Source organism: Balaenoptera physalus (genome assembly GCF_965194825.1).
Source record: "Balaenoptera physalus genome assembly, chromosome: 5".
In the NCBI taxonomy this organism is placed as follows: Eukaryota; Metazoa; Chordata; class Mammalia; order Artiodactyla; family Balaenopteridae; genus Balaenoptera; species Balaenoptera physalus.
This window is the reverse complement of record NC_138884.1, coordinates 62,780,019-62,803,397: the sequence shown is the minus strand read 5'-3', so window position 1 is coordinate 62,803,397 and position 23,379 is coordinate 62,780,019. Positions and strand designations below refer to the sequence as shown.

Genomic DNA, 23,379 nt, shown 5'->3' with positions numbered 1-23,379 from the left:
TTCCTATCTCCAGGCAGCTTTTATAAAGAGGATTTATCTTCACTTGTCACCAGAAGCTGAATAATAGCTTATTGTGAACCATTATTAGCGTGTTCCAGAGGAGACCTGCCTAATACCCTTTCAGCTAAGGAAAAAAAGACTTACCTACAGACTTTTTTTCCTATTTGTGATTGTTAGTGACAGTACCTAATTTGGAAAAGTATTAGAAGTTGAGCAAATCTCTTGACTAGTCAGATTTCTGTTCATGTGAGAGTAAAGTGCCTTCTGGACTTATAGAATAAACTGAAGAGATAATTCATTTTAGAAAGAGGAAAACTCAATTTTGAGACATATTTTCCACTAATACTAAAGGAAATTAAAATATTTCGTTAATTTTTTAAAATAAATTTATTTATTTATTTGGCTGCATTGGGTCTTCGTTGCTGAGTGTGGGCTTTTCTCTAGTTGCAGCGAGCGGGGGCTACTCTTTGTTGTGGGGTGCGGGCTTCTCATTGCTGTGGCTTCTCCTGTTGCAGAGCACAGGCTCTAGCCACGCAGGCTTCAGTAGTTGTGGCACGAGGGCTCAGCAGTTGTGGCTCGCGGGTTTAGTTGCTCCGCGGCATGTGGGATCTTCCCGGACCAGGACTCAAACCCATGTCCCCTGCACTGGCAGGTGGATTCTTAACCACTGCGTCACCAGGGAAGTCCCTAATTTTTATTTTTAAAGATAATTATTGGCATGGTTTCCTGGCTAACCTAAACATAGAATGGTATACCCTTTATGTCTGCACATGAACACATTTCTGTTATGAAATGACTGTTGGTTGTATTACATTTAAAATGCATTTCAAAATTTATTCTGGAGGGAAACAAAGTAAAAAATCCTGTGAATCATACTTAATAGACCAACATTTCACATAGTGGAAGGGATTTTTTAATTCATAATTTATTTTATGAAATGAAATGAAATATTCATGGAAGTGTTCCCACATGTTCATCTAGGTGGTAGCTCTGTAAAAAAAAAAAAGTACTTAGAAATTTTTTAATTGCTTGTCAATTCATTCCAAAATCTAATAAATAAAAATCAGTTGTTTGGCAACATTTATCTGTTTTGGTTTTCTTTGTTTTGTTTTGTTTTGAACCTAGTCGTTTTGGAAGAGCAAAGAGCTCATGGAAATATTGTCTTTTAGCCATTCTGAAATAAAAATTCATCCGATTTGATTCTCCAATCCAACTCTGTTTCAGATCCCACTTTTCAAAATGAAGGACATGATACTGATCCTTTGCCTCCTGAAAATGAGTTCTGCAGTGCCGGTAAGTCAGTCTTCTAGAGGGTACCCTAGTAGAGACATTGCCAGACACCAAACAACACTGAAGGAAATGGCTGAGTGTCCGTAATTGGACTCATTGGGATTAATCCAGTGGTATCTTCCTACTGAGTCAAAAGTCAGGTGCCCAGATGTCAGCCCTTATAATCCAAAAGCAGTAAGCCAAATATAAAATTTTCTTATTCAAAAATATCTTTTAAATATTCCAAAGACAACTTCTACATCTTATTCCATTCACTCAAAAGATGTATGTGGTCTCCAACAATGTCACAGCACAAATTTATTATCAATTACCTGCTACCATTATGAAATCGAAATGGAAAGAGGAAATTTCTCCAAAAAAGTAAAGTACGTTTTCGTCTTCATTTTTAAAAGAACAGCATTAGCCAAATTACTATGGTTACAAAACTGAGCTAAGTAATTCCATTTGAAGCTAGTAATTAACCAACAAATTTGCCTTATAGGGAGATACTGTGTGACTAAGCACTGAAGTTTCTTAAATTAAAACACGCCATGCAATGGGCTACTTGTATGTTACAGTCCTGCACCTGGTACATTCTATCATATATTGAGATGATTTCATATGAATACAATCCTTTGAGCACTGAACTACTCCAGCCAATATCATGTGATTCTGTTTACACGAAGACATTATTCAGCTGTTTCATGCATTTGACAAATATTGACCGAGCACCTGCAGTGTATCCAGCAATGTGCTGGCATTGGAGATGTGAAATTAAATGTGACGTGGTCTCTTGTCTTGAGGAGCTCATAGGTGGCCTTAAATGAACTTTAAATATTTAAGTTCCTTGAGACAAAGGAGTAGCCATTTGAGCTTCTTAAATTTAAAACATTTCGAAAAAGGGGGATGAAAACTGACTACTAGGATGAAAACCTCCATTCTACAGATAAAAAGAGTTTCTTTTACATTACTCAACATGAATTTTAAATGAAAGAAAAATTAAAGCTGCCACCTTAGCTTATCTTTGTATGATACTGACATTGGGGTCACCTCAGCCATCCACCATCAGTCTAACACCTTAACACTCTTGGAACTTACAATGGTCCACACCTGTGTCAGTCATGTCCACTCTGAGCAAGAGGAGAATGGCTTAAGATTGCCAACTGCCAAATCAGATGTTCTCCTCCTTTTACTTCCTCCTGGGAAAGATATCCTCTGTCTATCTACATTCATGTAAATATTGCTCATTAATTCATGACTTGGATCAAACAGAAGCAAAGTATACTTTGTCCTGTAGTTGAATCTATCCCAGTTACCTTATTTTTGTACTGGCTAATAGGAGGAAAGAAGGCTCTACTCTCACATCCCCTCAAATTCCGAACAATTTTCTCACCACACACATACACATATCACTCTTTTTGTCTACAAAGGTAACCTCTTTCTCTACTTGGAGTATTTTCTACACATTTATAACTCCTTCCCTTCTATCCACTTGCAAAACTGAATTATTTGAAGAAATTTGCACCATGACCCAGAAGGTGGGATTTTACCTGTATAAGAATGTAGGACGTGGAGACAAATAACATATGCTCAGAAAAATATTCCTGAACTTCCTCACAAAGGAAAAATCATCCCAATACATTTCGTGGTGACTCCAAAAATACCTGTGGTTTAAATGAAGGAAGTAAGGCATTAAAACCCCTTGACCCGAGATGTAAGAATATCAAAAGAACCAAAACCCCTCAAAATCCAATTTACTCTAATTGTTACTCTTCTCTTCCATTCTCTGGTTTTTTTCCCCACTTGTATTCATGCATATTAATACAGATTGGCTTAGAAAGGAAAATATCTTACAGTTTAAAAACCTAGCTGTAAATATAGCTATTTTTTTTAACAACTTTTAAATGAACACAGTAAGTATAATAGTACTTGGTACTAGAATACCTTTTATTTCAGAAAAAATGCCTTTGATATGATCCCAAAAATATAAACAAAGATCAACAGGTTTATACATAAAATAATCTTTCACAATAAAAATAAAAACAAAAAAAGAAGAAAAAAAAATTTTTAAATAATAATCTTTCACTAAAGATGATGGAAGATTTGTTGAAGCCCTTTGAATGGGAGGCAAGTTAGGTTTTACACGTGGTTTTGCCGAATGCCGTGATCCCACACCACGTTCCACAAACCAGGTATGCAGATTTGTCAAACACACAAGAAAACTGAGTTCGAGTTTGTTCCCTTTGCTTTTCTATGTGATAATATTTAAGTTGAGTTATTAGTTTTCTATTTTCTTTTACTTCTCATCTGTTTTCAACGTAACTTTCAAACTAAGTCAAATTTTGCTTTTAAAGTAATATAGCATTAAGATGTAGAAAAAGGGTAGATGATTCATGTGGGAGCAAAATTATTAACTATTAGGAATTCCCTGGTGGTCCAGTGGTTAGGATTCCATGCTTTCACTGCCAAGGGCCTGGCTTCAGTCCCTGGTCAGGGAACTAGGATCCCACAAGCCGTGCAGTGCAGCCAAAAAAAAAAAAATGTTTAATATTATGTTAATACTCCAAACAATTTAAGTTCTTCTTCATTCTACGTAAAAGCTCAAGTCATTTGGGTAATAAACCAATATTAGCTGGCCCTTATGTATAGGTGTGGCTTTCTATATTCAGTGTGTAAGGAAGTTTCTCATCAAAGAAAATTCAAAATTATTCTTATTTCCATTTAGGTGTTTCCTCAGCAACCTGGGACACCAGGCATGACTAGTTTGAGCCTTGAGGTATGTATTGTCAGAGTATTTACATATAATCTTTACATTGGTATGTTCTTGATAAGAGAGAAATACATGGGCTGTTTCTCAGTTTTCCTGGCCAGAAGTCAGTGGCTGTCCTCCTGCGCAGTTCTAGAGAAGTTTGTGACATTTATTAGAGCCTCATCTTATAATTTTACTGCAATTTTAAATTTTCAGTTGTTTTGGTCTTTAGAACATCATCTGTGTGTGATCAAAGCAATACTAATATTTAATACCTAATACATATTATATATACATTAATTGAACACATTATTCTGAAATCACAAATGGCTTATACTTAGTTCCTTCTCCGTATAGCATATGATAAAGTTCCCATGAGGAAAGTTTATCTTATAAAAGGTAATTGTTTATGAGGACTGTAAATAGCATTAACACTGTACTATAGTGCCTCCTGCATAGCTTCTGTTTGTCTTATTGCAGTTCTTATACCTGACATATACTCTGTCTAGAAAACCCCAGCAAAATAGAAATGTTTCAGATATCAGTAAAAAATATAAACAGTTATGAACAGAAAAATATTTATGAGATTACAAATTTTTTACAAGGCCTTGCAAAATTTATTTATATCATGACAGTCTGAGGGCAATCGATACTTTGTGCTAGAAGCTTATTTCACAACGAAGCTAATTTCACTGAGTTTCTTTTTTTCTTACTTTCTAGCTTAAACTCAATTCAAAGCACTCTACACCTCTTCCCAGGAAAAATGAAATTGACTTTCGCTTGAATTGGCAGCATTCTTGACCATCTATCTAGATACTTACCATTTTCCCCAGTGTTTTTTATATTTATTATTTTGAGAACTTTTATTTGGGAAGGAGGTAGGGTTGTTTTGTTTTAATTTGTTTGGTTTGTTTGCCTGTTTTTTCAAATTCCTCTTCGGGCTGGATTTGTAAAAGGCAAAGTAAGTTAAATGGGGGAAAAAAGAGTCAATGAGACAATGTCCTCGTGATTATATTTATATTTCAATTCAAGGAGCTATTTTCCCATGTTTCAATATGACCTCCACTTAAATGATATTTTTCCTCTTTTAATTAATGATGAAAAGCAAGCTCACTATTTTAATAGCAATGATAACAACAATGGCAGAACCACATTTAACATTTCCACTTTTTAGTGATGATTTGTGTCTCTTATGTTATTCAAATTGACCCACCCCAAACTTTGTACTAATACTACCATATGTTGAAAATCAATTGTGTCATACACAAAAAGAACATATGTGACAAACACTAACCCACTTTTTTTTTTCTTGATAGACAATGAGACAGTTGGGAAGTTTGCAGGGATTAAACATGCTTTCTCAGGTAACCTTATTTTCAAATAATTCTTATTGCAAATATTCATGGTGTTGGTGGTAGTGATATTAGCAGCAGCACTGTAATTCATAAAATTTGTTTGTGAATAAACAATATCCTAAATACTGAAAAAGCAAATGAGTAATTGAGATAACCTAAAACAAAATAAGGACCTAAGATGGGATGGTAGGAGAAAATAAAAATAATGTTGAATTTTCTTTAGTAAGAAAAAAATTCTTTTTTGTATTATTAATTTTATTATACAGCCCAAAATATGAATGCTTAAAAAAGCAAAATCTCAAAGCAGTTTATGGGAATATGTCAGACTGGCTCAGAATAAATAAAAAGCAAGTCTATTGGAAGACTTAACCTAGCCACATTAAATTAACCAATAACACTCTTATTTTTGCTATTTCTACACTTTTTGTGGATTTTTTAGAAAATGTAAACCAAGTTTAAGAAAACACTGAAATATAAGCATACTTTTTTTCTCCATGTCTTTAGTATTCAAGATTTGGCTTTGGGAAGTCATTTAATTCTTTGTGGATGCATGGTCTCCTCCCACCACATTCCTCTTTCCCATGGAGGAGACCAAGGAAACATGAAACTCAACAGGTAAGTTAATTGCATCAATGTGTCTGAAACTTCAAGCTTTAAAATATTCCCCTGCTTGCCTTCTCTAAGTTGTCATATAGTAACCACAGACAGGTAACAGTAATGAATAAAAAATTTTCCAAATAACAATAAATCAAAACCTATAACTGTTTTTAGTACTTAGGAAAATTTAAAATAAAATGGTCCAAATTTTCAACCCATTTGTATATTTACTTCAAGTAGGAAGATATGGCTTCTAAAATATAGAGACCTATGTTAAAGATATGAACAATAACAATAAATAAACTAGCCTGAAAATGAAAGCAGGCTATATCCTGGAAAATTCTGATTTTAGTCAAGATTCCTTAAATAATTACTAAAAGACACATTTAAAATGATGCCAAACATTCCTAGTTAAAACATCATAAACCCTAAGCAATTAATACTACATCAATCAGTTAATCATTATTTATTAGATGCCTAACAAATACATAAACCAAATGGTAGACTGGAAATGAAAGTAAAGGCGTTTAAGAATGACTCCAAAGCTTACAAAATTTCACATCTGATTAGGGGATAAGACAAGACAACATATTACAAGGTGCTAAGTTGTGAGGTATAAGTAATGAATGAGGTACAAGTAATGAAAGCCCAGGAGTTTAGAGATGGGCAATGGTTGAAGAGATGAAGCACAGCCAGATTGTTGTGAGACTTCTTTTTTGTTTGTTTTTTGTTTTGTTTTGTTTTAACATCTTTATTGGAGTATAATTGCTTTACAATGGTGTGTTAGTTTCTGCTTTATAACAAAGTGAATCAGCTATACATATACATATATCCCCATATCTCCTCCCTCTTGCGTCTCCCTCCCATCCTCCCTATCCCACCCCTCTAGGTGTGAGACTTCTAAGCCACTTTGAGGAGCTTGCAAACAATTTAAAAATAATAGGGAGCTGTTCACAACAGGTAATTTCAAAGAGGAGCAACAAAACATGGTTGTTTTAACAGGAACTTTTGATTCCAGATGGTTTTCCATAACAAGCAGCATTACTCACCAAGCCACATTTAGTGGGACAGTAAATTATGTCAGTGGTGATTCTTTCTCCACTTGATTGTTTCCAAAATGAACTCATGATATAAGAATTTGATTGGTATTTTATTTAATTACCCTTTCTCCTTTCATTAACTCAAAAAATATATTCTCTAACCTGTGCCAGTCACTTATTAGGACCTATGTTAAGTCCTGGGGCTATAAAGATAGATAAGACATATTATTCTCTGTCAGCTGACCAAGGGACAAAGCTTTATCACGAGTAATTGTAATCCAGTGAGAAAGTGTTAAAATAGAGATACAGAGAGGCAGCTGTGGGAACCCAGAGGACGAAACGGCTCAGTCTACCCAGAAGTTCATATAGCTTTCCATCTTCACGCGCAGTGGTAGCCCCAAAGGAAGTAGGGGAGGTAAACACCTACCAGACTGCCCCCAAAAACATTGACTTTAAGTGAATCAGTGCTTCCTATGGAACACATCTTCAAGACAAGTCTCCTAGACTCTCTTCCAAGTAGAAAGTTCCCCAAGGCCTTTTGCTTTGTCAGACACCACAGTTCAGTGAGCCATCGCTTCCTGACGCTCCTTTCAAATTTCTCTGCAGTATGAATATTCTTTGCCTGTGCATCCCCCACCTCTCCCATCGCAGCCATCCCTGCAGCCTCCACAGCCAGGACAGAAACCTTTCCTCCAGCCCAGCATTGTAACCTCCGTCCAGAACACAGTCCAGAAGGGAATACCCCAGCCTCCGATTTACCCGGGGCATCTGCCCTTGCAGCAATCAGAGGGGCCAATGATTCAACAACAGGTGGCACCATCAGAAAAGCCACCGAAGACCGAGGTAATTCCTTTCTCTGAAGTCAGATCTGGATCATCCATTAACTTAGTGAAAGAAAACCGATTTGCAGAGCACATTTAAATAATCAGAGCTTTGGGCATAATGCACAAAAATACAAATATGTTTTCAAGCAATTGACATATCTGGGAGTAGAATATAAATATCCATTCCTGCCCTTTGCCATCTGAGATGGGGCATGGATTCTAAAAGATCCTGTTCCTGTAAAATTGGTTTCTTAGTTACAAAAGATGAAAGCTTTCAGGGGAAATAGGACAGCCCAGAGAAGTCCAGGCTTCTTATCATCAGGCTCTTTTTTCAATGTTGGAAGGACTGAGAAGAGTGATTGATCCCTCAGCATTGCAAATAGTATTTTTGCATTATTATTTCTCTATCTGGTAATCGAGAAGACAATCAAGCAAAAGTATCATGTAATAATATCGAGAAAAGAGCAATGGACAGAAAAGGAAGGTATCATGTAACTAGTATGCTGCAGGCATTTAACATCCCCACATATCATCCTGACTCCAATCCTATAAAGATAGATATTATCATCCTTTTTTAAAAAGACAGATTTTAAGAGGTTATAAAATTTTCCCAGTATTACACAAAAATTAAGTGGCACAGCCAGCATTCAAACCAATCTGGCATGCTCTGATTCCAAAATTCATTACTTTCTATTCTGCAAAACAAAGCAAACTCATGACAGACATGCCCCATCTCCCCTCTGTGCACTTGAGTCATGTCAGTAAAGGGCAACTGTAATCTCTTTGGTTGTACCCTCGGAGACGAAATGAAAGTAAAAACAAGGAAATCCATTTTAGATTGTTTTATCATAATCGTAAATAAGATAAGAACATTTTAAGTTCACTTCGTCTATTCTAATTGTTCAGTAATTTTAATATTTATCTGTAATGCAGTTGCCAGGAATGGATTTTGCTGATCCACAAGATCCATCGGTAAGTACAAATCTCAGTAAGACACTTTCTTGGGAAATACATCTCTATACTTCAAGAAAGGAGAGTAAAAAATTTTAATTGCCCCATTTATCCATAAATATGAAATTTAACGGGTTCCTTTGTTTGCTTAAGTATTAAATACTTGTTTATCATAGTAATCCATCTGAAAATACGTTTCATATAACTCCTAGAAATGGCCGTAATGGGAGGTTTGCCTGTGTTATAGCAAATATGAATTGCTTATTCTCTTCTACCACTTAAAGATGTTTCCAATAGCCCGTTTGATATCTCAGGGACCAATGCCACAAAATAAACCATCTCCAGTAAGTTTTTTTAATACCACTTCTCTGTGATTTACTTAAAAGTTTTTCTCTTGGGAAATGCATTTTGTGATGATTATTGTATTTATATTTAGCTTTATCCAGGAATATTTTACATGTCCTAGGGAGCAAATCAATTGGTCTTTATCCTATAAAAAGTATCATTTTAATTAAATGTTATCTTAAGAGATAATATTATAAAATCCAGGCCTCAAACAATAGATTCCATATTCTCTGAATGCCTAAGTCAGCAACTGAAATGGCAAGGAGGCACACTTCCTATTTGAATAATTCTGGCCAGGCATACAAACACACACACACACACACACACACACACACACACACACAGTGGCATTAAAGAAAAGGTAAATTTTCTATCTTAATTATCCAAATTGGCTACATTTATTTAATAATAACTGATCTCTCCACTTTACCCTGCCTCTGGACACAGCATTAATATTAAGGTTTAAGGAAAGACTAAATGACTTTTAACTTTGTCTTGAGTAGTTACAAAGATAATAGGAGTCAGCTGGCTCATAATATGATGTTGTGTTTCTTTTTGAACAGAACGCTCCTGCCAGACTTGGCATCATGAGCTCAGAAGAAATGGCTGTGAGTAATGTCCTCAAAGTCTTCTTAAAATAGTGGCCAATGGAGAACAGTCACAGATGACTGGCTGCAAGAGGTGTTGGCCCTGAATGTAGCTGAATATACAGCATGGGACTCAAGTTGTTCCACTCCAAAACCAAAAGCTTGATTCTGAAGCAGCATGCAAAGATTTCATCACATTTCCCATATAGTCATTTCTGAGTGATGACCATTCTTGCACATAGGATTTTGCCCCATTTCTTGAATATGAGAACAGGAGAAACCTCTCTTGAAAAGCCACCATTACTGAACAGCAAACGCTTTAAACCAAAAAAGATACACATGGTTCATGAAGTTCCCGTTACTTCTCAGACCACTTAACCCCTCAAAACAACAAATTCAACAAAATTGCAAATCATTTAGACCTCAAAATTGAGAGATCAAAAAGAAAAAAAATTAACCAAGTTTAAAATTTGATTATTGTAAAATTCAAAGTACATTAACAATGTAAGTCAAGTGTATTCTTATTCTCTTATCATTATCTATGCATATTACAACTTTAAAATTTGAGATCAATAGACTCACACAATTGGACTTTTTTCCCTCAGAAATTTCTACGTTACATCTGTTAGAGCACAAAGCAAAACAAAGTAAAACCGTACTGAATTAACAAATCATTATCAACTACGGATCCTATCGAGTTAATAAATACATGTAAACATGCTATCACTGAAAGAAAACTTGAATCTCAACATTATTGAGTGCCTTCTGTGAGTGAGACACATAAAAAGATCCTATGGAGGCAAGATAAATAAGATAAGGTTCCTGATCTCAGAGAGTTCACAGTCTAGTCAGTGGAAAAAAATAGATACAGGGGCAGAAAATGTGAAAATCATGTGATAAGGGTAGCAGCCCAGGGGTTCACAGTGCCATGCCTGGAGGAGATGATGGGAAAATCTGCGAGTGGAGAGCCAGGAGAAGATAAGAGGAAAAAGTACTGACTCTACATAACACCAGCGAAACGGGTTGAAAATTCAAGTGTGTTAATTATTATTTTAGAATTTTAATTAATTTATATTTTGCCTCATTCTTAAAAGATTTTCCTATAGCTTATGAAAAACACAATAAATATAACCAAAAAACTGAAGATAGAATTTAAAATGAGGAAATGAGAATACAGATATGCAAGTTACAAAGCCCTGCACACTTGCTGTAAGAAGCCCAAGATTTGGTCCTGAAATTTTTCGCAACAAAGGAAAAAAGGACACATGGTCAGTTCTAGAATTTTAACTGTCCACAGGAAGAAAATATTTCTGTTTCTCCAGAGGGAGGGAGGGAGGGAAGAAGGAAGGAAGGAGAGAAGGAAGGAAGGAAAAATTTTTAAAGCAAAAGAAAAAAATATTACATGGGGCTTCATTCATTTTGAGGGATACTGAGAAATGATACTGACAATGTCCTCCAAAACTCTGCTCAACAAACTCAGGAATGCATCAGATTTTGTTTGTCTTATGATGGTATTGCCCTTTTCAACTGCTTATTGTTTTCTTAAAATGAAATTCAAACTACCTTTTGCCTGTAGACTTGGTTCTGCCCTACTTCCCTACTTCTTTCCCTCTTACCCTTCCGCAGGCATTCAAAGGGTCTTCATCTCCCTTTCAAAGAAGTGAGCGTCCCCACCCAGAAAAGTACAGAAGCCAATTTAGTGAGAAATGTGCTTACACAAAGCTGTCAGCCAATTCTCTGTTCCCTATCAGTTTTTTATGGTTTCTCAGTGAATCTGACTGGTATAATGGCATCATATAGTTAATAATATGTGATAAATGGTTTTTCCAGGGAGGAAGAGGAGGCCCCATGGCCTATGGAGCCATGTTCCCGGGATTTGGAGGCATGAGGCCCGGCCTTGGAGGGATGCCCCCCAATCCAGCCATGGGCGGGGACTTTACTCTGGAATTTGACTCCCCAGTCGCTGGAACCAAAGGCCCGGAGAAGGGAGAAGGAGGTGCACAACCACCCCCCGTGCCGCAGGCCAACCCAGCCGATCCGGAAAACCCAGCTCTCCTTTCAGAGCTAGCACCTGGTGCCCTCGGAGGGCTTCTTGCTAATCCTAAAGGCAATATCCCCAACCTAGCAAGAGGCCCTGCAGGGCAGAGCAGGGGACCCCTCAGGGTCACCCCAGCAGCCGCAGACCCACTGATGACCCCTGGATTAGCTGATGTTTATGAGACCTACGGTGCTGATGAGACCACAACTCTGGGTCTCCAGGAAGAAACCACCGTGGATTCCACAGTGACCCCTGACAGTCAGCACACATCGATGCCAGGAAACAAGGCCCAGCAGCCCCAGATTAAGCATGATTCATGCCATTTCCAAGAGCCCTGAGAGCCTTGAGATATCGGCTACTTTCTGTATGCACAAGCTCCCCAGCTTTGTCCCAATAGTCTATCTTTTTGCGAAAACACTTATTACCCTCTGCAGCAAAGGCATTAAAAGTGTTAAGCACATATTAATAAATATAAGTGGCTAGAAATAGTGTAGGTCCCCTTCTTGCTTTCATTCTCTTATTGAAATAAAATGTGTCGCCTGTCTCTGTGATTTAGAAATACTATTAATAACATCAGAGCAAGCCTAAGGGTCTCTGCATTTGAAAATCACCATTTCTTAGCTGTCTTGACATTATAGAATTTCTCTTACTAGCATGACACTGTTATATCCAGGAAATGTGACACTGCTTTGGAAATTTTTCTCTAAGCAAAGGCACATATTCTTAGAATTATAAGTTATTTCATTTAAATGTTATTAAATGGAGATTGGTGGACAATCCCTGACTGGTATTACTGGGTTTGGTATACTGGATTTAAAATTCTCATTTGTAGAGTATTTTATTTAATCTAGTAAAAGCATCTAGCTTATTTTAAATAAAAAAAATTTTCTCACTGAAACTATCAGAAATTATACGCTTATTATTTACATATATTTAAACGATTAAGAAAAGCATACTCATCCCCTGTATTTGCTACTCTTTAACCCATTTTATTCAACTCATTTTTCTTTCCTGGGAAGTTTATTGAGTATCTACCAATGTCCTAGGCACTGTGCTAGGGAGCAGCGACACAGCCCCTTCCCTCAGAGCTTTCAATAGGGATGATTGACAAGCAGACGAGCAACCACAGTAATAACAAAAACAGCCACTCTAGGCCAAGCCCGAGTACTTTACATGTATTATCTCACAACAACACTGCAAAATAGATACTCCCAAACCTGCAAACATGTGAAAGTGCTATAACAAGGCCAAGTACAAGGTATTCTGGAACCACAGAGAAGCTTAGGGGCATCTCCAGCCTAAGGTTAGGAGCATGGGAGAGGATGGGAGGGATCACACAAGTTTTCTCAGAACAATATCAAAAGCATCTGTAGAATGAGGCCTCCAAGAGGAAGATGCACAAGAAGAGTTATGTGGGCACCATGTAAGAATTAGCTCATTTCTGTGAAATATAAAAGGATAACCAGAAAATGATCATTACTTGTCACCAAAGCTAGGTATGTATCAGTCAGGGCTATTTGCCTAAATTAAGAGGTTCCAAGGCCAGATCTGAAAATTAGCCTCCTCCCTAAAAAGTAGCCTCCTCCCCCATTCTCTCCACTTCCTCCCAAGTTGCCCAGCCCAGGTCTTAGGCTCCGTAGAGCTCAGATTCCCCTCCATGCCCTGTGGAGATTTTGGAGATGCAGCCAAGGAAAAGAGCCCTGAGATGCCTCCTGACCTGGGATACTTCAGGAGCCTTAACAGGACCATGCAGCCACCTCCTATTTTCTCTCTCTCTCCAGGCAGAGCTCTGCTCACCCCCACTCCATGGGCTGGAGCAGAAGGAGGATGCAGGAGATTCAAATTCAGTTTTTGTCCCATAGTGGCTCTGGCAAAGGTGCAAGGGTAACAGAATGACTGCCATGGTAGCCAGCAGATGCCCACTGAGACCCACCTTAGCACTCCAGACAGTCTCCTAAAAAGCAATACGGGGACTTCCCTGGAAGTCCAGTAGTTAGGACTTCGCCTTCCAATGCAAGGAGTGCGGGTTTGATCCCTGGTCGAGGAGCTAAGATCCCACATGCCTCGGGGCCAAAAAACAAAACCTAAAACAGAAGCAGTATTGTAACAAATTCAATAAAGACTTTAAAAATGGTCCACATCAAAAAAAAAAAAAAAAAAAAAGCAGTATGGTAAAAGACATAGAGATATGGGTTCGAACCTTGACATCACATCTAATCATCTATGAGTCTTTGGAAGTAAGACTTAATCTCTCTGCTCCTGTGTTTTCATTTCCATAATGGAGCTACAACCCAACTCACCTCACAAGGTTGTTGTGAGAACTAAATGAGATAAAGTACACAGATAAAATTGCTAAATCATAGTAGTTTCCTTCTTTTCCTACTGAACATTTTCATAAGGAGAACCAAGCAAAACAGCAGCAGCAACAGTGGAGAAATGGAATTTTCCCATTATCTGATGAAATTGTGCTTTTCCATTCACACTTCCACACACTACCCTTTTCGTCCTTCTTTGTAATTCAGAGCATACATTTATGAGCTCACATAACGCTGGTTTCTCTGATGAATGTTATCCTATAAAGGGCTCAAAGTTGGTCTCTGCTATTGGCAGGCTGGGCACTTAATTGTGTTAGTAGTTAGATCAACTTTGACAAGGTGGGATACCAAGTTGTTGATACCCTGCCACCATAGCCACTTCAAACACCAGTCCATGAGCAAACACCAAGGTGGCCAGGGAAAGAGGCTAAATGTCACCCACAGGAGGAGCCATCTTAATTATTGAGAATTTCTTCTACTATGGCTTCCCTCTACCAGAAATTTACATGAGAAATGAATATCTTCCTACTGTATCCCATCCTGAAGCCTCTATTTAAATAGCCTGCCTTCTAGACTGCCTTATTAGTAATCTTCCAATCTTGTTCTTTCCAAGTCCTTGACCAGCTGACCAATCTGGTGTTGCCCCTGAGTTTGTATAGATCTATATCTCAGGTCATTTGTCCTTCCACACAAAATAGACAAACTAAAATTCTGCCCACTCAGTGGGGTTGTGGTGCATTAACCATGCACTTCCAGCTGATACCTGAGTATAGAAATCCATGAACCACACACACACTCTTTCCTCTCCATTAATTGATCAGAAATAGGGTAGTCATATAATTGATTCTCCAAACTAGGATACTTTGATAATGAAAAGCAGTGTCATGAATGACGAATGAACGTCGGACAACAGGTGTAAACCAGTACTACTTAGGGCAAACCTGGACATCTGGTTATTCTAGTCATATGGAACTCCCCGTGAAGCCAAATGTGTGGATTGAGGGAAAGCCATCAAAGTTATAAAGAGGAACCTGAACCTGTTGTTTAGGCAAATTACTTGATGCCTCCAGACCTGCTAAAGCCTGATCATTTTCACTTACAATGGAATGCTGCTGTTTATACTATTTTATGGTTCAGTGGACCATAAATCACCTAGTTCAAGATGGGTAACTCAAATAGCATAATCACTTGGCATCCCAAAATCATCATTTTGTGTCTATTAGGGTCCAGTAGCAAGATAAGAACTTCTTTTCACAAGGAGAACCCTAAGGTTCCGTGCTCTTATTCTCCTGTCAGGACTTGTCAGAGGTCCACAGATACTTCCATAAAGCCCTGAGTCATAATGCCGAAGTGACAGGGAAGCTTATGCTACAACATGTACCCCTCTCTTGACCTAAGTCCCACTCAAAAATGGCAGCCTTTCAAGTTATACACTAGGTGGTATATGTTGACTTCAGCACACAAAGAAATCCAAAAGCATTGTGCTTCTCTCTTCTTGTAGGGTGGTGCACGCTGCCGCAACTTGCCTTTCACTTTAGTTATCTTGACATGCCCCAGACTACTGGACCTCTAGAAATGTCAGGAGCCCCATAAACTTTTGCAGTATTTATCTTCTACCCTCTGGCTTGCTACTTCATGCTAATCAAAACCTGTTGCATTGTGTCTTCAATGTAATGGATTGGCATGATTTCCTGTGGGATTTGAAGATGATCAAGGACCCTCAGGACTATCTTATGACAAATTGCAAGAGAGGTGACACAGTCCTGGGGCAAAACAGTTTAAGTTTGTATTGTCCCTGCCCTTTAAAAGCAAACTGCTTCTGATTTTTCTTACTGATTGGAATAGAAAGAAAGCATCTGTCAGATCAATAACTACATACAAGTGCCATGGGCTATACTGATTTGTTCCAATAAAGCTACCACATCTAGAACTATAGCTACCACTGGCATCACCACCTGATTGATTTTGCAATAATCCACTGTGTCCCCATGACCCATATAGCATTTGCATCAGCCAAACAAGTGAGTTAAGTGGGGATGTGGTAGGTCATCTCCCAAGCCTTCAGTGGTGACACTAATCTCTGTAGTTCCCCCTATATGTCTTACCATCTTATTGAGGGATTAAAGAAAGGAATACAGTTCTAGGAGCTTCCTTCCACTTGGCCCTTCCTATCATTATAGCTTTCATTCCACTGGGGTAGGAATCAATGTGGAATGCTGCCAACTGTTAGGCATATCTATTCTGACTATATATTCTGGGACTGGGGAAATAACCACGAGATAGAGTAATTGGGCCACGGTTCGATGGATGTGGACCAAGATTCCATCTCTCATCTGACTTCTATAAGCTTTAATTGGTAAACTATAAGGATTTTCAGGTTCATAACCACTATCTAATAACCTCCAGAAAGTCTGGGTATTTCTCTTCCCTCACTCCACCCTACACAGTCACCACAGTAAACTGCTTCAAGTCTTTCCGGAGAAGACCTAAGGAAACTTCCATAATATACATATGTGGTCTTTCTCACAAGGACCTCATCTCCCCTCAGCTAAGGGGCTCTAGGTCTGAGAACTAGATAAGAGACTGTGAATTCCACTGTGGTGACCTGAGTTAGGGTCGGTGAACCTAGATCTTTTTTTTTTTTTTTTAACATCTTTATTGGAGTATAATTGCTTTACAATGGTGTGTTAGTTTCTGCTGTATAACAAAGTGAATCAGCTATACGTATACATATACCCCTATATCCCCTCCCTCTTGCATCTCCCTCCCACCCTCCCTATCCCACCCCTCTAGGTGGTCACAAAGCACCGAGCTGATTTCCCTGTGCCATGCGGCTGCTTCCCAATAGCTATCCGTTTTACATTTGGTAGTGTATATATGTCCATGCCACTCTCTCACTTCAACCCAGCTTACCCTTCCCCCTCCCTGTGTCCTCAAGTCCATTCTCTACGTCTGCATCTTTATTTCTGTCCTGCCCCTAGTGAACCTAGAATCTTTTTATCTTTTTATGTCAAGCAGCACCTTAACAGGATGTCCATCTACTGTTTTCTAGAGACCATGATCTACTAGTCATCACCACAGATCCCTGTAGGTCAAAGCACCCTGACTACCATTCCATCTGGTGGCTTATTGTCTCCTCCTTGTCTCTGAGAGATAAGCATCACCACCTGGCCTCTACTATTTCAGAATTCTATGTTTCCCGTTGATATTCCAAAGCAGCAGCCCCCATCATCTTATCTGACCTACAGAGGATAAAACCACAGAGCTCTTCATAATGCCTTAGTCAAGGAAGTGTCTTCTAGGCCGTCCTGGGTGGAGAAGGGTTGGGAGTGAATCTGGAATGGTAAACCTAATAGATCCATTATGCCAATGTGTCTCAACTGTCACGCCTGCCATCAGTGTAAAGGCAATAATTTTGAAGTAGTACATAAATAACCATACTTTACTTACATCAAGTGATGATGGTTTTCCATTTACAGATGTAAAAATGAGGTTCCTTTTAAACTAAATTTTATTTTTTAAGTGTTAAAATTTTTCAAATTAAGTAAACAGTACAGATTAGGGTAGGATATGGCAACAATCACAAAGGCAGTAGTACATAAATGACTATGTATATGAATAAAGTTTGGGAAAACACTAACGTAATTCAATCTTCTCATTTATGGGTGAGGAGTCTAATGCCCAGAAAAATAATGTCTTTTTTCAAATTCTACTTGCCGTTAATAGCTGAAAAATGCACGCCTTCAGATTTCCCATTCAGCGCTCTCACACAGACCCTCCACAGCAGTCAAGCATCCACTTGAGAATCAAATGAAAGCTATGAATCATCTTTCCTAGTATTCATAAAATTCTGCCTACAATTTCAGTGATTACTCAGACAACCTAAAGTCTAATCATTCAAATACCTACCAGTATATGGTATTGTACGACTTGAGGCAAATATTCAAACTGACCCTGACTCACAGTCTGAATTTTTCAGAACTTGAAAATACTCTCTTCAGGAAAACAAGTCTCCAACTCATGACAGCTTTGAATTCCTAGGTGCGTTCCGCCTCCATCCAAATCTGCAGCTCGCACTGAAAGGTCGGCTCATATGGGCTGCATGTGACTATCAGTCAAAGGACATCAACACACAGGCTGGGCTGCATTTTGCAAAGAGGGGCACCAAACCCAAAGTTTAGACAGTTCCTTTCTTCCATAAACACTAGAGACTAGGGGGAAAGTAGGAGTACCGGCAACCACACTCTGCAGAAGCCAGACGCTAGAAACAGAACTCCCAGCTTTGAGAAATGATCATTATGAAGCTGTTTGTCAGCATACCTTTTGCTGATGCCTTCAGCTCTCTGCCTGCACTTTCATCTTTCACAGGGCTCAGCACCTTTCTGCCCAGAAACCCTCACATAACCACCTGTTTGATAATGACTTAAAGATAAGCTATGTGAGCACAGCGAAGGAAATGACTGTGGGTTTTCCCGAGTGGATGGGGATTACATTCTAATTTATTCACAACCTAGAAATGTGGAGGTGTTATTTAAAGACGTGTTTAGAAAAACTGACATAAAATGGTCAATCCTGGAGTCATGTGTCTAGCACAGGTTGGACATCATTTAATATGACTGTCTAGGGCTATGCTACTCCATGAAGCAAGGAAGGCTAAGTCCCAGATGATGGAAGCTACAGCATTACTACAGGGCACAACCTTGGGGAAAAAATGGAAGAGAGAAAGTCAGAAATCCTCAGACTGTCCCTCTGTCTTGGATCACTGAGACTTCCTTTTATACCCATCCCATGCCCAAATATGCCAAGTCAGCTACATTCAAGCCAAGTTTATGAAAGGTGTGGGTGTTGAAAACATAGATTTTGTCTCCTTTTTTGCAGTTTTAGAAATGTTAGTGCCAAGCACATACTTTTGTGAAAGATCCCATGCTGGTGCTGAGGGTGGTTACCTATCCCAGTCTCCTGGAAAGCATATTTGTCCAACAGAGACCCAAGTGAACACCATGCACTAAGCACTATTTCAGGCATTGAAAAAAACAGCAGTAAACAGAAAACCAAATCTGTGATACAATGTTAAATAATGATAAGCCCTGTGTAGAAACTAAAACAGAATGAGGGAAGAAAGAGAAAGAAGATACTACGGGGTGGTTAGGGAGAGGTCACTGAGGAGGTGACATTTGAATGTGATTTCCAAACTGAAAGGTCCTTAGAGAAACTTTAAGGTACATTAAAATTTTTAAAAATAAAACACTGAATGCCAAAAAAGTTAAATAACTTGCTCAAAATTATACAGAGAAGAACGTGGGACCCACAACTGGAAGCCAGTCTGACCAAGGTATTCCCAGTCTGTTATTCTGTGCTACCTTCTACCACTTCTAAAGCACCTTCTGAGCCTTGGTGTTACACAGGCGGAAGGAAACCTGTGAATTAACCCTGACTCCATGCCTGGATTTCATTAGACAGCAGTACAGCACAGTAGTTTAAATACCAATTCTGCCCTTCCTGGTTTGTGACCCCATTCCTTCATCATTCTGTGCCATGGCTTCCTCATGTGAAAGCAAAACACGCAAGGTTAAGAAAGGTAATAAAACTCAACATGTTTGTTAAGAACTTACAATAGTGACTTGCATATTAAGAGCTCCATAAATGCTAGCAATTACTGTGCTTTTTAGAACTACTGATGTATATAATATCGCCTATCATTACAATTGCAATGAATTAATTATTTGTGTAATGTTTGTTTAAAATCTGGCTCCCCTGCTATAGCCCATAAGCTCTGTGACAGCAGGGATATTTGTCTTGTTTACCTCAGTTTCTCCAGATGCTAGAATGGTACCTGACTCAGAATATGTGCCTGATAAATATTTACTGAATGACTTAATGAATTAAAAATGCATAATTGCCATAGATTTTTGGAAAAGAAAGCAAAGCTGGTGAGAATTTTGCCAGTAAAAACTACCGTTGCACATTTAGACTTAATGAGTCTCTAATTTAGACTCACTATTTGTTGCCACAAGAGAGGGCTTTAAGTAGGCAATAGCCTAACTCATTTTGTATAAGCAGCTACATGTACATGGTCCCCTACTTTATACTGTCCATAATTACTTATCATAAGAGCCAAGTTCAGTTAAGCTTCTGCGATTGTACTTAATTCATTCAGCCAACACATTTTGAGCACCTACTAGACCCTGGTACTGTGCTGGCCACTAGAGACACAATGATACCAAGATGAGTAGGTAACTCAGATGCTGCGGTAAATGCTGCTGCTTAGATAAGGACTCAAAGAACAGAAAACTTGACTCTGCTGGGAGAGAAGGGTGGAGTTTCGCAGAAGAGGGTATTTTGGGGTTGGCTCTGAAAAGATACAGAGATTTTTAAGTGGAAGAAGTAAAGAGGGAATTCTAGGCTCAGAAAACCACAAGTGCAGATGGACAAATATTTAGAAAGCTCTGGAGAGTCTAGGGAGGGGAAATAATATGGCAAGAGTGTCATGATGTCAGGAAATATTCTTTAGTGTTAGGTTACGAAAAACAAGAGGAGGCAGATGGTGACTTGCATGCCCAGCTAAGGGGTGTACATTTTGTTCTGTAGCTCTCAGAGAAGAGTGACACAGGACCAAACTGGTCTGGGTGAAATTAACCTTGATAGTAGTGAAGTGGGTTGGAGGGTGTCTTTGAATGGGGGATGGTTGGAGGCATGAATCCAGTTAGGACTGTCTCTGTCCTCTGAGTCTTTTTTCCTGTCTGTCCTTTTTGTCTCCCCGACCTCTGTGTGTGTGTGTGTGTGTGTGTGTCCCTCTCTCGCACCCTCTGGCTCTCTGCTCTCTCTCACTCTCTCTCTCTCTCTCTCTCTCTGGCTGACTGCCTCTCCCATTATCGTTATTTGATGTACTGAGTCTCAAACCTGGAGTGTGGTATCAACTGCTAAGAACTGCTCAAAATAAAATATTGTGTGGTGAAATGGACATTAAATTGAAAGTCAGTGCCACCAACATTGACCCTAACCAGGAGTGGAACCCTAAAAAAATCAATTAATCTCTCTAGACCATCATCCCCCCCCACCTTATATGCACAATGAAGTGGTCGAATTACCAGATTTTATTTAATTCCACAAGTATTTACTGAGTGCTTACTATTGTTCAAGGTGCTAGGGATTCAGTAATGGACAAAACAGATAAAATTCCCTGCCTTTATTGCAGAAGAGGAAGACAGACAAAAACTTTGTTAGGAAAATATACGTTAATTGATGATGAGTGAAATCGAGAAAAATAAAGCAGGAGAGGGGATTAGTGAGGATGATAGGGCTACAGTTTTACCTCACTGAGAAGGTAAAATTTGAGTGAAGACCTAAAGGAGGCAGGGGAGTAAGCCGCATAGACTCTGGGTAAAAGCATTCTAAGCAAAAGGCATAGCAAAGATCCTGAGGTACAAGCATACCCGGTATGATCAAGACAAAGTAACAAGGCCAGTGTGGCCTGAGCAGAGGAAGGACACAAAGTAGGAGGAGAAGGACATCAGAGAGTTGGGATCAGACACATAGGGCCTTGTGGCTATTTAAAGCCTGTCTTTAACACAGGCTGAGATGAGGACCCATTGGAGGAAGGTCATGATCTGACTTATATATTTAATGTATCACTCTGGCTGCTAATTTGAGAATAAACTGAGAAGAAGCAAGAAGCAGAGGGACCACTAAGGTGGTAAGATTGGACCACAGTGGGTGGAAGAGGTGCAAAATGGTCTGATTCTGGATCTATTCTGTAGGTAGGGCTGACGGGATTTTCCGAGGAATGGGAGAAGAGTCAAAGATTATCCCAAGGTTTTAGGTCTGTGAAACTAGGACAAGGACACCATCCCTTTAGATAATCCTAAAGTCTCTTCTACCTCTGAGATTTGATGATTTGGAGAAACTTTTTCTCTTCCTTCACAGTGGAATCTTCCACTATTTCAGAAACCAGTTCTTAAAAAGCTGAACATAAATGATATCTCTTTTATATTATTTTCTCTCTTCAGGAAGCTTTTCCAATGCAGGAAAATCTATGAAAATCTATTTCATTGTTTAAAAAAAAAAATGAAAGAAAAATATCCTTTGTTTAAGAACCCAATCTTTTCCAGTTGCTTATCTCTTTTTTTTTTAACATCTTTATTGGAGTGTAATTGCTTTACAATGTTCTTTTAGTTTCTGCTGTATAACAAAGTGAATCAACTATATGTGTACATATATCCCCATATCCCCTCCTTCATGCATCTCCCTCCGACCCTCCCTATCCCACTCCTCTAGGTGGTCACAAAGCACCGAGCTGATCTCTCTATGCTATGCAGCTGCTTCCCACTAGCTATCTATTTTACATTTGGTAGTGTATATATGTCCATGCCACTCTCTCACTTCGTCCCAGCTTACCCTTCTCCCTCCCCGTGTCCTCAAGTCCATTCTCTATGTCTGCGTCTTTATTCCTGTTCTGTCCCTAGGTTCTTCAGAACCTTTTTTTTTTTTTTTTTTAGATTCCATATATATGTGTTAGCATACGGTATTTGTTTTTCTCTTTCTGACTTACTTCACTCTGTATGACAGACTCTAGGTCCATCCACCTCACTACAAATAACTCAGTTTTGTTTCTTTTTATGGCTGAGTAATATTCCAACATACATATGTGCCACATCTTCTTTATCCATTCATCTGTCGATGGACACTTAGGTCGCTTCCATGTCCTGACTATTGTAAATAGAGCTGCAATGAACATTGTGGTACATGACTCTTTTTGAATTATGGTTTTCTCAGGGTATATGCCCAGGAGTGGGATTGCTGGGTCGTATGGTAGTTTTTTTTTTTTAGTTTTTTAAGGAACCTCCATACTGTTCTCCATAGTGGCTGTATCAATTTACATTCCCACCAACAGTGCAAGAGGTTTCCCTTTTCTCCACAACCTCTCCAGCATTTATTCTTTGTAGATTTTTTTAGGGTGGCCATTCTGACTGGTGCAAGGTGATACCTCCTTGTACTTTTGATTTGCATTTCTCTAATGATTAGTGATGTTCACCATTCTTTCATGTGTTTGTTGGCAACCTGTCTATCTTCTTTGGAGAAATGTCTATTTAGCTCTTCTGCCCATTTTTGGATTGGCTTGTTTATTTTTTTGCTATTGAGCTCTATGAGCTGCTTGTAAATTTTGGAGATTAATCCTTTGTCAGTTGCTTCATTTGCAAATATTTTTGCCCATTCTGAGGGTCGCCTTTTCATCTTATTTATGGTTTGCTTTGCTGTGCAAAGCTTTTAAGTTTCATTAGGTCCCATTTGCTTATTTTTGTTTTTATTTCC

At 38.7% G+C, this 23,379-nt stretch overlaps 1 protein-coding gene across 1 annotated transcript; it reads left to right on the top strand.

Moving 5' to 3' along the window:
* The first annotated feature begins 411 nt into the window (after positions 1-411).
* Positions 412-15,882, top strand: AMBN (ameloblastin). The gene is made up of 9 exons (XM_082461942.1): positions 412-1,293; positions 3,995-4,045; positions 5,335-5,382; positions 5,878-5,988; positions 7,617-7,916; positions 8,768-8,806; positions 9,016-9,129; positions 9,694-9,738; positions 11,548-15,882. The coding sequence occupies exons 1-9, from the start codon at positions 1,240-1,242 to the stop codon at positions 12,091-12,093; spliced, it is 1,308 nt and encodes a 435-aa protein (XP_082318068.1). The 5' UTR covers positions 412-1,239; the 3' UTR covers positions 12,094-15,882.
* Positions 15,883-23,379: the final 7,497 nt, after the last annotated feature.

Bases quoted from the DNA above. Each gene is read 5' to 3' on its own strand.
- AMBN (XM_082461942.1), top strand. From the start codon at position 1,240: ATGAAGGACATGATACTGATCCTTTGCCTCCTGAAAATGAGTTCTGCA. The intron at 4,046-5,334 runs GTATGTATTGTC...TTTTCTTGATAG, and splicing joins TGACTAGTTTGAGCCTTGAG to ACAATGAGACAGTTGGGAAG. The intron at 7,917-8,767 runs GCAGAGCACATT...TCTGTAATGCAG, and splicing joins TAGTGAAAGAAAACCGATTT to TTGCCAGGAATGGATTTTGC.